Source organism: Lemur catta, chromosome 1 (genome assembly GCF_020740605.2).
Source record: "Lemur catta isolate mLemCat1 chromosome 1, mLemCat1.pri, whole genome shotgun sequence".
In the NCBI taxonomy this organism is placed as follows: Eukaryota; Metazoa; Chordata; class Mammalia; order Primates; family Lemuridae; genus Lemur; species Lemur catta.
The window spans coordinates 26,710,270-26,724,735 of NC_059128.1; the positions used below are offsets into that span (position 1 = coordinate 26,710,270).

At 35.0% G+C, this 14,466-nt stretch overlaps 1 protein-coding gene across 2 annotated transcripts in view; it reads right to left on the reverse strand.

Moving 5' to 3' along the window:
• RBM25 (RNA binding motif protein 25) overlaps positions 1-14,466 on the reverse strand; it is a 48,238-nt gene that overhangs the window by 17,441 nt on the left and 16,331 nt on the right. For both annotated transcript variants that reach the window (XM_045564436.1, XM_045564426.1), the window contains 5 exons: positions 12,816-12,873; positions 9,377-9,537; positions 3,253-3,438; positions 1,588-1,641; positions 1,257-1,340 (listed from right to left, as the gene is read on the reverse strand). In XM_045564436.1, the coding sequence (XP_045420392.1) occupies positions 1,257-1,340; positions 1,588-1,641; positions 3,253-3,438; positions 9,377-9,537; positions 12,816-12,873 (543 nt within the window). The remainder of the gene's footprint in view (positions 1-1,256; positions 1,341-1,587; positions 1,642-3,252; positions 3,439-9,376; positions 9,538-12,815; positions 12,874-14,466) is intronic.

Consider the following 14,466-nt stretch of genomic DNA (forward strand, 5'->3'; position numbering starts at 1 on the left):
GACAGGGTTTAACAAATAAATAAAAATAAAAAAGGGGTAAACCACACACACAACTATATACCATTTTTAAGCTTACTCAGCCCTGAATTTGAATATTGTATCTAACCAAAAGTTTTCCCCTAAAACTACTTCCCAAAGACCACCTTTTCAACTCTCAAAATTACTTTTGGGAAAATTACACATTTGTGCTTTCACACATTTAATTTCTGAAAAAGCACTGTGTACATGAGCTAGGGCTGGGCATCTTGATAATAAGTGTTCAGCAGCATTGATTCATTGGCAATAATTGTCAGCTTAGGATTTTAAAAGCAATAAGAAAAAATAAGATTGAATAAAAAAGGAACATTTAACATTTCACTGAATTTAAGATCTCTCAGTCTATGAATAAGAACCAGCAACACTTTATTACCTCTAACACCAAAATACATTTCATGCAATGTTTGCATATCACCATCTGTAAGCATCACCTTCAACACCAGCGAACATTCAGAGATGCACTGTCACTGAGAGAAGCTTTAAATAGGCAAAACTCGTGAGTGGGATTTACTATGCACAAATACCCATTTCCAAGCCAGTTACCCCTTTGCATATTTTTCTGAGGGGGCATCCATAAATATAATAAAAAACAGAAGCTCATACTTACATCCTATTCCTTGTTACTTTCCAAGCTGAGAGTTTCATCTTGCATTAGTCACCATATGATCTCTATCATAATGGTGGGGGTCAATGAATAGATTAGCTTTATGGGAATTTACAGTTCTTCCATGCATCTAAAATTTGGTAAGTCTGGTAACCACTGACCTACTTTTAAAAATCTCCCCCACTCAACTTAAATCTACACAAATATAAATCTTAAGTTTTAATCTCAGCTCTAAAGAAAAGATTTTCCTAAGATTAAGTTAAATAACTGCCCCCAGAAATACACTACAGTGTATGTTATCCTGCTGCCCCCTTGAATCTAGTTTAACTCTGAACTTGATGTTTATGTTGAAATCTAAAGATAAAGTTAGCTTTTATTCATATTAAAGTGAGATGACTGCAGAGTAGTCAGTAATTGAAAAAACTAAGCACAATATGTCAAGGACCACTTTAATATGGTATTGGTCTTCTGTTTCTTTGTTTCTATCTAAATATCAATCAAGCCTATAAAATGCATTTAAAATAATATTCTATTGTAAGGTTGAATTTTTTGTCTGTTTGCTTTGGATTCTGTAAAAAGTCTAGATTGGTATCAAGTGAAAAAACAAGAATACTACCTTGTGTGTGTCTCTGAATTTGCTGATCTCTCGGGATATCAGGTCTCTTTTGTCTTCTTCCATTTCTATAGCATTTATATCCTCCTAAAAACAAGAGGAGACAGCAGGGAATGAATCAAGATCAATCTACATCAACATAAAAAGTTAAATGTTAGATATTTTGCATAGGTCTTATAAAATATATAAGTAAATAAATGAATAGAACACATCTACAGTAACAAATCTAACAACCTGAAGTTAAATAGTGAAAAATCAGATAAACAAAGAAACACAAATCTGGCAATTAAGCAGTAAAATACAGGTATTGTCAAAGCCTATAATTTAAACGAACCTTAGTGATGAGTGGATAAGGGATCAGTGGGGCCACTGGAAATCTGCGGAAAATCTGCGGAAAAACCCACAAAGATTAAAAAAAAAAAAAAAAATAGAGCTCATGCTACTCTGTAAAGCAATGCCCTATACATCTATACTGTGAACAATATAGTACTTCTATTATATTTTCTTGATTTCAAATTATTTGATAGTAAATGTGATTTCACTCTTTATAATTCCTCTGAATACCCACCACCTCCTATCCCTCCAACACCCCCACAAACAATGGAATAAGGAGGGTATCGCAGCAGAATGAATTTCTCCCTCATCTCCTCTAAGATACAGGAAACAACCATACCAACAAAATTTACCTATAATTCCTGCCACAGGGCAAGATTTTTCATCCTCTACTCCCAACCGAAATCAAATAAATGTCTAGTTATTCTTCTCCTTTCCCATTAATGGAGGAAGAAGAAAAAACAAACTCTACAAGCCTCCATTACCTTACATCTTACTGACCCTACCAATTCCCATTCCACTGCTAAGAGATTGCACCTCACTAGACAGATTTTTATTACTAAATGAGGAAGAATAAGCCAAGTTATAAAAATGTATTTAGCCATAAAGAAAACTGAAGATGGCCTTAAAAAGCTCTGAAATTAAAAAAAAAAAATGAACTGTCACTACCCCTTGATAAATAATCATAATATATATTCTTTATAGTACTTTTGCATGACCTACACAATCCACTCAATACATCCAATATTTTTAAAGAGCACTCCCCATAATTTCTCTAAGTTTATCCAAAGGCAATGGGTGTAAGAAAATCAAACATTTTCTGTCAACCTGGACTCCCTACTATCAACTAGCTTAGTCTGAAGAGGCAGCACTCAATTTACTGAGGAGGATTGTTTCATCTTGTGCTCCTCTTTCAGAGTCCTCCATCCCAAAATACAAAACAGGAAAATTTTGGTCAGAAAATTAGGAAGTTTGTTGGTAAAACATAGTCAAATTAGGATTCTATACACACTGTATGCGGGTGTGTCTGTGTGTGTGTATATACACGTGTATATATATATACACACACACAAAGTTGTCCCTTGGTATCCATGGGGGATTAGTTCCAGGACCCCGTCCCAAAAATATCAAAATCCATGCATGTTCCAGTTCTTTATATATTAATAAAATAGCATATAACCTATGCATGTCATTCCATATATTTTAAATCATCTCTAGATTACTTAGTAATACCTGACCCAACCAAATGTAATATAAATAGCTGTTATATGTTGATTTTTATCTGTATTATTTTCTATTATTGCACTGTTACTTTTATCCCCCTAAATATTTTCAAGTCCAAGTTGGTTGACTCTACAAATGTGGAAGCCACATAAGGAGGGCTGATTATATATACATATTTTTCTGTAAATATATATTTTATAGTACTTTTTCATGGTATATAAAACACTTCCAATATTTTTTAAATTATAGTCCAATTTCTCTAAGTGTGTCCAAAAGAAATGAGTGTAAGAGAACCAAACATTTTCTTTCAATCTGCATATTGTTTATAAACCCTAGTTATAGTTATTCTATTTTCCCTTCGAAAGTTAAAATATAATCAAGGCACAAGAGTGACATCATAAAAAATAAACTGTAGAAATGACTGTGTTGTCAGAACACATACGTCCTCCTTTTTTTCCTTCTTCTTCTTCCTGGGATGAGAGTCAGATTCCTGTGAGGGGGCATTTAGCTCGCTGGAGTATTCACGTATTAAAACTTCAATGGCCCCTTTAATCATCTGATCTCTTCTCTTTGTTTCTTCATCTAAGGCTTCTTCATCATCATTAGTGACAGTTTCTGGCCTGGCATTCTTAAAACACACGGCAAATTCAGGGAGAAGAAAAATCAAACGAGAAAATGAAAATCATTCTAAAACGAGTTATTAAAAAAAGCAAACATTTTCTCCAAAACATCTCCATAGTCCTAGTAAATGCAGGGCTGGCTTTGTTCTTAACTTCACAAAACTAAGTTTCATTTGTTTTAGTTTGTTTTTTCCTCAGGTACTAGCACTTTTTTTCTTTCTTTCTTCCTTCCCTTAAAAGCTAAAATCGGGGCCCCACTAACCAGATATAAAAACATTAAATCACAGGACTAGCACACTAAATAACATATCTGCAAAGCTTTCACAACTTTTCAGATTGTCCTGCTCAATAGTAGCAAACTAATGATAATTACTAACTATATTTACTAAATAATTCATTCTTGCAAAGACATTAAAACAGTTGAAAATTCAGTCATGTAATAAAAGCAAAATGCAATTTTAAGTATGCTATGATAGCCACCATATAGAATAAGCAAAAGTATATATGTAAGTTAAACAAACAAACAAAATAAGAAAAACACTAGATAGATATATATACCAAAAATGCAAGAAACAGAAGATATTAGGAGCTGAAATGACGGCCCCACTGGTTTCTACAAATTCTTATAATACAGGAATACTACTTTTAAAACCATACACTTATATACTAAGGGATCAACTCTAATACTGTACAGGTCTCCCATTCCATGAGTTACACATCCAACATAAAAAAATAAAAACACATGTAAATTCATGTAACACTTCTCACAAATAAGTAACTGATTATTTGTGAGACTTTTTTATTGATCCTTTTTTTTTTTTAAGAGATGAGGTCTTGCTATGCTGTCCAGGCTGGATTCAAACTCCTGGGCTCAAGCAAGATCCTCCTACCTCTGCCTCCCAAGTAGCTGGGAATAATAGTCTTTCACAAGAAGTCTAGATTGTTAACTCTGTCTCTGTGGAGAAAAAAAATTACTGGCTTCTAATGTAATGCTATTCTACATATCCCAAAATACTTATCAATTTACTTGGTAAACATATGCTGTGCACATTTTTAAAAATATATACAGAAACCATGCTCTTGTAAATAAATGCCAAGCTCTAAGTCATAATGCATGCAACTCTATTCAAGGTGAGTTTCATGCCTTATGGCTACTTAACAATATAACCTAGCAGTGATTTCATAACTCAACCATCAGTATTCTGAAAGCTGTCTCCAATGGATGCATATTCAACAACTATTTCTTAAGGTGATGTGCTCAAAAATTCTCATAAAGAATATAATGTGTGAAAGACACTGCCCTAGAGGACATAAAATTCAAAATTGAAAAAGACACAACTCTGCCCTCAAGCAATTCCACTACAGGGTAAGAGATGGGTTATGACACAGATAACTTCAATATAAGGCATTATGTGGTATTATAACCACTCTAAATTAGTTTCTTACTTTCTTAAATCTGTTTCTTCGTCTAATCTTCTTGTAACCAACTTTCTACTTGGCATCTTGGATGAAGACAAGATGCTTTACCCAAGATGTAACTGAACTACTAAATTTACCAACAACATAGTAAAGTATAGTTACACTGATGTAGTTCTTTCTTATTTTAAATCAATAATATATCACAATAAAGTCTTTAATTTATACACCTCTCTCTAAAATTCCTTCAGTTATACCTTACTTCCTCCAAGGTTTAAAATGAAAAAGAGTTAACCCTTTAATAACTTGGCACTGAAACCTTACATCTTGAGGCACAAATGGCTATCTCAACTCAAACTCTCGGCTGTTCAAACCTTATTTCAAAATTATAAAAATATACTTTATTAGAAAGCACTCAGTCTCTCTTTGGCATATCCCCTGCATTCTGAATTCTTTTTCCTGAGCCACTCGTATCTCCTTACTTTTCTAAGCATAGGAATAGAAGCAGGGTTATAATTCCAAAGGCCTACTCATAAAAAATAACCATAGCCCCTAAGTTTACTACCCTCCATTGTAAACCACAATTTAAAAACCAATATGGCTATTTTACCTGAATTAGAAATAAAGCATTTAGAATGAATTAATTCACATCACCTTTCAAATGAATAATCGCCCCTCAATCTACATTTTCAGAAGGAAAGCCCAAATCTCTTAACTGATTGATAATGTAAGAAAAACAAAAATAACCTGATATGTCACTGAAGGAAAAGCTATTTTTGGTTAAAGAGACCATTCCACAGGCTTTCCAAGTTTCATCTAAAGCTCTATCTCTGGGTCCTCAACCATAAATGACTTCTTGATTTCCAGTTTCTTCTTATACTTCAGAAGCCAGAAAGCATATTTAGTAATACTGGGGAGCAAAAGGTGAACGGTTTAGCTGTCAAGTGGCTAATGGAAATCAACTGATTATCTGAGATGTTTATGTGGCCTACCTATTTGGCTCTTTTCAGAAGAATTAAAAGTTCAATAGTAAAGCTAATAGTTGTGAAGTTAAACAGCTCTTCTGGGCTCATTCTTTGGCACATTGATTTCTAGAGCCCAAAACAAGAACCTCTTTGAGAACTTAAGCAAGTGTAATTCTTTCTTCTGAGAAAATGTAGACTCAACAAGACTAATTTCCAGGCAAAGATGTTCACCTGGAGCATCTGTCTTCTATCAGAATGTAATGTTCTTTCTGAAAATATCCGTCTTTGTAATGCTCTTTCTAGAAAATATCTGTATTTCCAACACACATCAGAGTTCATTCCTGAATGTACGGTTAAAAACTACAACTTGTAACAATCAAGCAGATATATCTTCTCTTATGCTATTATTGCTAGACAGCCATAAAGCAATAGGACATGGACTAGATTATAACATGGCTACCTCAAATGCAATGCTTTTAGGAAAGGTCAGTAAGAAATGGAAAGAAAAGCAATTTGTAGTTGCTTCTACAAATTCTGCAAAACTTAAATAAAATTTTTCATCAAGTCGTATGACAAGGCAACATGATTCTTCTTAAAATTCTGTATCATAAAAACTATCTACTCTCCTAGACAATCTCGTATTTCTCTCAGTCAGTGAGAACTATACAACTAATTGTGTTTTCTCTTCTGCCTGGAAGTCAGGAAAATGTCTGGATAAAGTAAAACACAAGGTTCAAAATGTTTCTTTCTCCTATTATCTACCTAAGTAAATTACAGCATTCTAAATTTCCCCAACTAATCGACAATAAAGGAGAATGAATAAGCACTCTCTCATATTTTATCTTGAAACTTCATAGCAAATCTGCAATCTACCCTAATATATAGTTATATTTGCTTAAGTTAATTAAAAAAAATTTATATCAGATAAAATTGTCCAATTTTTAAAATCTATATTGAGTAAAATTGACATTGCAAGAAAATATGCTATGTTTATCCTGTGACTTTAAGTACCTTTAGGCACAGTGTAAAGTACACCTAGAAAATATACATATTTGGAACAATAAAACATATAAGTGATGTCTGCTAATTGTTTTAATTTCATTTTATCTGAAATAATTGTTCTGTACATTTTTATTGAAGGTGGTTTTTCTTGAAGAAAGATATAAACAGATTTAAAGTGTGGTTTAATGATGATTACAAATAAAATTCAAAGACATAAAACTGTGCACTTCCCTGTTTATATACATACATATATAGTGATTTACTTCATTTTCAGAGTTTTTCAGTATACCATTTGCAGATGCTACATATTAAACCACCTCACAAACCAATCATTAAATCTAATAAAACTGTGAGTCCTAGAAAACTAGTAATTTTGAAGACACTGAATCCATCCTTTCTTTCAAGTAAGTGCTCAGTTATCACAGCAAGGAAAATCTGAAAATACTTGTTGCAAACATTTCTGTTTTCTTAAGGTTTTAGTGATGATGTGACAGGCAACACTACTCATGTGAAATACAATTTATATTCCACAGAAATTATATTTTGTTAATATAATTTTCTTATGAAGCTGAGTGTGGACAGTAAGGAGAACAACATAACTGCAACTGTAAATAAATGTTCATTCCACGCTTGCTGTATGCAAGATACTGTCCTGGGTGCTGCAGAGGTACGAGAACAAATAGAGTCCATGAACTTAGTGCCCTTTCTACTTGTAATCAGAGATTGGGGGTGAAGGAGGATATGGGAATGAAAAAGGTTATAAAAGGCTGTAAGAGAAAGAAATATAAACAATATATGCTACAAAAAAGACTAATATACACCTGCAAATTTATATGGAAAGAGAGAACTAAGGGTAGCGTTAATGAATCAAGAGATATATTAATTATAACTGTGGATAGAATTCTAACAGGAAGCTTGGATGGGCAACAAAGACATGAGATGTCAGCAAAGCAAAAAGGGAGTTTGTAGGGTTACATGGTCTGGTACACATGGAGACGGAGGGAAAGAGGAAGCTAAAAACGTGGATTGGAGGCTGGGCGTGGTGGCTCACGCCTGTAATCCTAGCACTCTGGGAGGCCGAGGCGGGAGGATCGATTGAGCTCAGGAGTTCGAGACCAGCCTGAGCAAGAGTGAGACCCCGTCTCTACCAAAAATAGAAAGAAATTATCTGGCCAACTAAAATATATACAGAAAAAATTAGCCGGGCATGGTGGCACATGCCTGTAGTCCCAGCTACTCGGGAGGCTGAGGCAGTAGGATCGCTTAAGCCCAGGAGTTTGAGGTTGCTGTGAGCTAGGCTGATGCCACAGCACTCACTCTAGCCGGGCAACAAAGCAAGACTCTATCTCAAAAAAAAACAAAACAAAACAAAAAAAAAAACGTGGATTGGAGCAAGCCTTAAGTGCCACACTGAGAATGGGCTTTATTCTTTAAGAAATCCAAAACCATTAAGGATGGATTTGACGTAATTAGCAAGAGTCTGACAAAATTTTACTTATGTTTTAGAAACATAGGCAGTACTATAACAGATTAAACTAAACACAGGGAAATCAGATAAGGAATTAGTAAAAGTCCAAGGAAAGACAGAATTAAGTGGGGAAAAAGCTATTTATAAAACAATACTTAAAATTCAATCCTGTTTTTAATGAAAGGAAAACAAATTCACATATTCCAATTAAAACTGTATTCATTCACACAGAGAAAACTTCTGGAAAAACATAACAATCAAAATGTCTATAGTGGTTACTTATGATGATGGGATTATGGGTGGCATTTAATTTCTTATTTATACTTTAAGTTTTGAGGGTTTTTTGTTTACAAAGACCATATAGTGTGTTTATGAAAGGGAAGGGGACAAGAAAGCTATTTCTATTTTGAAAGACAATGAAAGTTTGGTAAGAGCAAAAGGCTATTTTGGATTTTTTTCTTTTGGGAGCAGAAGATGATAATAAATCTATCTTGGAGTTGTTCAGTTTAAGCTTCCAAAAAGGAACTAGGAAGAGGAAATGAGGAAATAAATACTCAACTTTTAGCTATGTTTTGCTTTGTCGAGAGGGGATGATAATGCACACATGACAACACAACACACAAACATTTCCTTTGCTTTAGCTTTACTTAATATAGCCTGAATAAAGCCATCTAGCTGAGGACAGGAAATAAAAGTTATTTTCATTCATCTCAGAATCTGGGTACTTCTAAAAGAGAGGGCAACTAATAAAAATTGTGTAGGTTGAAATATTTTGTACTTACTTACAAAGCTGCCTTAATGAATAAGCTCTGTTTGGAATAGTCTGTACCACTGTTTTCTCTGGCAAGTTAACCTTGTCCAGCCTCCCTTACTACCTTCATCCCAACCTGGAACAAGCAAACCAACAGTCATCCACCCACTGTGGGTAGACAAAAGACTTAAAATAACTACAAACTATAAAATACCCTCCTGCATTTAAGCCACAAGCACATATGATGACGATCTTGTGAAGCCCCATATGAGATTCATTTATGAAAGGTATTTACATTGAAATAGCACAGCTGGCCTAAAAAAATAACACTATAGAAAACATACCCCATTAGAAGCTTTCTTCTTTGCTTTCCATTCATCCAGCTGTGCCTTTGTCTTTGCATCAACTTTGACAAGTAGTTTTTTCTCTCCAATCTGCAGATCATGCAACAATCTGAGTGCACGGAGGGTCGATTCAGGCTCCTTATACTCACAGAATCCAAAGGCTAGCAATGGATGTAAAGAATTAGTGAGAAATCAATGCAATTAGGAAAAATTAAAAATTATGGACAAGTAAAATCACCAGAGACATGTAAGAATTACTCAAGTTGTCACTCCACCCCTGTCCTTCAATTCTCTTTGATAACCATTTCATTTTAGCACCTTCAAACAACCAAAAGAAAAAGAAAAAAGATAGAAAAACAGGGGAAAAGAAGAAAAATTCAAATTAGGCAAATTGCTACTTACTAGAATTTCATGATTAAAATGATTTTTTTTTTTTTTTTTTTTTGGGAAACCGAGTCTCCTTCTATTGGCCTGACTAAAGTGCAGTGCCATCATCACAGCTCACTGCAGCCTCCAACTCCTGGCTTCAAGCAATCCTCCTGCCTCAGTCTCCCGAGTAGCTGGGACTACTGGCAGACATGAGGACACCTGGCTGATTTTTCTGTTTTTTGTAGAGACAGGGGCTTTTGCTCTTGCTTAGGCTGGTCCCTAACTCCTAAGCTCAAGCAATCAATCCTCCCACTTCTCACAGTGTTAGGATTACAGGCATGAGCCACTACACCCCACCTTCATGAAATTACTTCATGAATTGATCCATCCAGACTTCCTAGCAGTCACAAAGAAGAACAGATTGCTTGGACCTAAATAAAGCATTTTTTAATTCTGAGATGTTAAATTACAAAATTAGTGATCTTTTATTCTAGTTACCCATCTATTTTTTTCTATATTTCATTTTATAACTAGTCAATCTCACTATTAACTTTAGACCAAAAAGGGTTATCAAAACTAAATTAAGACAAGTCTGGTGGCTAGCACCTATAGTCCCAGCTACTGGGGAGGATGAAGCAGGAGGATGGCTTGAGCCCAGGAGTTTGAGGCCAGCCTGAGAAACATAGTGAGACATTATCTCTTTAAAAAAAAAAAAAATTAAAAAGTAATCAAAAAATTTTTAAATTAAACAAATGGATGTAAATATGTACACAGTTAGTGACACAACCACAGAGAGAGGAACTACTGTGAGTGATATTAAAACAGCAAATTTTACCACACATTTTTAGTGACAAAAAGACCTGCCCCCTAAAAAAGTAACTTTCAATAATTATATTGTTAATGACAGTGTTGGTGATACTAGTCTGAAACTGTCCTATGTGTGAGATAAAGCAAGTCAGTAATTACTTAATATTATTCTATCATCCCCAGTGTCCTTGAAACGTAGGATTCTCAGTGTGGGAGATATATGACAGAAGAGGTTAAATTAAAACCTTTTGGTCCTGATCCCGATTTAGTGTGCAATGGAGAAACCTAAAAACAAACACCAAACCACTGTTGCACAATGAGTGCATCTAATGCCGAGATTACAATTTCAATATAATCTCCCACTAAAAGGAACCAAAGCTCCTTGGGGAACTGGCTGATTCCAAGTCTGGAGCTGAAAAACTACTAGATGAGCTTGGAACATCTTGTCATATCAGGTAACAAGAAAACTATCAAAGGCAATTAGGGTCATGTCAAAACCACTTGCAAAGGCAGATAAAAGGTTTAATAGAAGTAAAAACTATAATTAATCCATATTAAATATAATAACATTAAATATGCTTCAGTTCACAAATTCCAAATGATTTAAAAGAAAAAAAAAAGTTGGGCAAGGTACCTCACATCTATAATCCCAGCACCCCGGGAGGCTGAGGTGGAAGGATCATTCAAGCTCAGGAGACCAGCCTGAGCAAGAGGAACACTCCGTATCTATAAAAATTGAAAAACTTAGCCGGACGTGGTGGCGCACACCTGTAGTCCCAGTTACTAGGGAGGCTGGATCACTTGAGCCCAGGGAGGTTGCAGTGAACTATGATGACACCACTGCACTCTAGTCTGGGTGACAGAGCAAGACTCCGTCTCAGGAAAAAAAAAAAAAAGCCACAGGCTGCCAGAGAACTGAGGGCACCAGCTCATTCTTTTGAAAAATAAAAAGAAGAGCCAAAGCATTTACCCTGTCTTTCCTACGTAAATCATGCCTCTGAGTAACCAAATAGTAGATGGAAGAAGTTTCCCCTTGCTGAAGTATTCTACTAATAAATGAAGACTTGTTCTTCAATGAAGCAATGATAGAAGTCTTCCACATAGATAATTACATTTTGTAACCCCATAATAAATGAACCTAGGCACTGACAAACAGTGCTATCACTAAAAAAAACAAAACAAAATCTGACATAATTCCCAATGAAAAAAACAGTATCCTTATAATATTCTTGCAAAGAAAAACATCAAAAAAGTAGCACACATCAAGATACAACCACTGACCAGTTTACAGAAAACAGAGGATAGATTCATGGCAAAGTGTACTACTGGAGCTGCAACCAGCAAAACCAGACTAAAGAAATGCTGAGCAAATGACCCAGTTCCCTCAACAAATAAATTGCAAAGGAAATGAGAGAGACACAGTAATTTGAAATATTGAAAGAGACTTAAAAAACTAATTGCAATATGTGGACCTCATACAGATCCTGAATCAGATGAACTGTTTTTAAAAATTGACATTTGAGAAAAATGGGCATTTGAATAATGATTGGCTAGTAAATAGGAAAAACAGTTAATTTTCTTAGTCCTTATATGTTTTCTGGATATGATTTTTAAAGCTCTTATATTTTAGAGATACATACTAAAATATTTATACACAAAATCATCTGGTGCTTCAGATTTGCTTTAAAATAACAAAGGAAGAAATGGATAGGGTATAGATGAAATACAATTGGCCATGAGTTGATACACCTATGTGGTGAATAAATGGGAATTCATCACACTATTCTAATTTCATATATGTATGAATTTTTCCATAATAAAGTTAAAAAACTTCTATCAAATAGGTGTTTCTACCAACAAGTATTAAAAGTATAGTTTGCATTCAAGAGTGACGGGCCATCTGATTATCTTTTCTCCTACTCTCTTCCTAAGTTCTATTTGTTCCATCTTTTTTTTTAATTTTATTTTTTCAGGTTCTATCCAATTGGATATTTGTTCCATCTTGATCATACAGTCCAAAAAGGACTTTTGTTAGTCTTAGGAATTTTAATTTCTTCCTCTTCTTTCACCTTTCTGTTACACTTTCCCACTTTCTAATCTCAACTCTCAGCCAACATCTTCCCAATTGCCTTTCAATCCTATTCCAGTAAAAAAACGCAAAGAGTGCTAAGGAAAGAGTTAAGGACAATGAACAGTAAATCATGCAAAGTGATTTAAGCATACAGGTTAAAAGTGATCAACAAATAAGGAAAACATGACCTACCTTGAAGTTTTCCAGAAGCACCTTGTACTCTCTTCCAGCTCAAAACCAAACCACATTTCTAGGGGGGAAAAATCATTACATTTAACAAACTAAAATAATTTTTAATGACAATAAGAGCACAATTATATTCCCACTTAGGGGGCAAAAAAAAAAAAAAAAGCAGAGAAGTGAAAAAAGAAAAATTATTTGGTACCAATGTTATGAAAAGAAAAATTTTAAAAGAAAAATAAGACCACATCAGTAATTTAGTTGAAATTCTCCCAATTCCCACGAACTTATTATATGAAAGAAATGTGTAACAAATCATTGTAAGAAAAATGTAAATTCCTACTTATTTTTCATTTGCAGAAAACTCCCTATCTTCCAATAAATTAAAAGCATTACGGCATTATTATTATCTTTTTTATTTGAGACAGAGTTTCACTCTGTTGCCTGGGCTAGAGTGCCGTGGCGTCAGCCTAGCTCACAGCAACCTCAAACTCCTGGGCTCAAGCGATCCTCCTGCCTCAGCCTCCCGGGTAGCTGGGACTACAGGCATGCGCCACCATGCCCGGCTAATTTTTTCTATTTTTAGTTGTTTGGCTAATTTCTTTCTATTTTTAGTAGAGACGGGGTCTCGCACTCTGAGCTCAAGCAATCCACCCACCTCGGCCTTCCAGAGTGCTAGGATTACAGGTGTGAGCCACTACGCCCGACCAAGATAAAATTTTTAAAGCAAAGACAAAAAAGAAAATCAATAACTACCAAATCTAAAGAATTTATTATTATTCCTGCTCAGAATAAAAACTTTAAAAGGAATCAATCATCATTAGATACTAAAATTGTTTTAAACGTTAGTGGGAGAAAGGACTCATGGAATCTTAAAATATTAACCCAGGGATTACTTATTACTTATAAGAGGGAAAGGTACTCTTACTATGGAGAGATCTGACAACCTTAACCAAGTAATTTAACATCACCAAAAATAAGACTAAGAAATATGTGTCTCTTGCTATGCTACACTGAGAAGAATGCCTCACCAATGAAACATTGTTACAAAAAACGTTTAATTCTCAATCTAACTATGAGCAAACAATCAGTCAAATACAAATTGGGAGAGACATTCTACAAAAGATTTGGTCTCTTCAAAAATGTCAACGTAATGGACGACAAACACAAAATAAACAAATGAACGAAAAAGGCAGGGAAATGTTCTATACTAAAGAAGTTGGACAGGTGTGGTGGCTGACGCCTATAATCCTAGCACTCTGGAAGGCCAAGGTGGGGGGACTGCCTGAGAGCAGGAGTTTGAGACCAGCCTGAGAAAGAGCAAAACCTCACCTCTATTAAAAATACAAAAATTAGCTAGTGGTGGCACATGCCTGTAGCCCCAGCTACTCAGGAGGCTGAGGCAGGAGGATTGCTTGAGCCCAGGAGTTTGAGGCTGCAGTGAGCTATGATCACACCACTGCACTATAGCCAGGGAAAAGAATAAGACGCCCCCTCATCCCTTAAAAAGCAGCTGTCTAAAGAGGCAACATGATGAAATGCATCACAAAATCCTTCACTGGATCACAAATCAAAACCAAAAAATATCTACTATAGCCATTATTAAGTATATATGTAGGCTGGGCACGTGGCTCACACCTGTAATCCTAGCACTCTGGGAGGC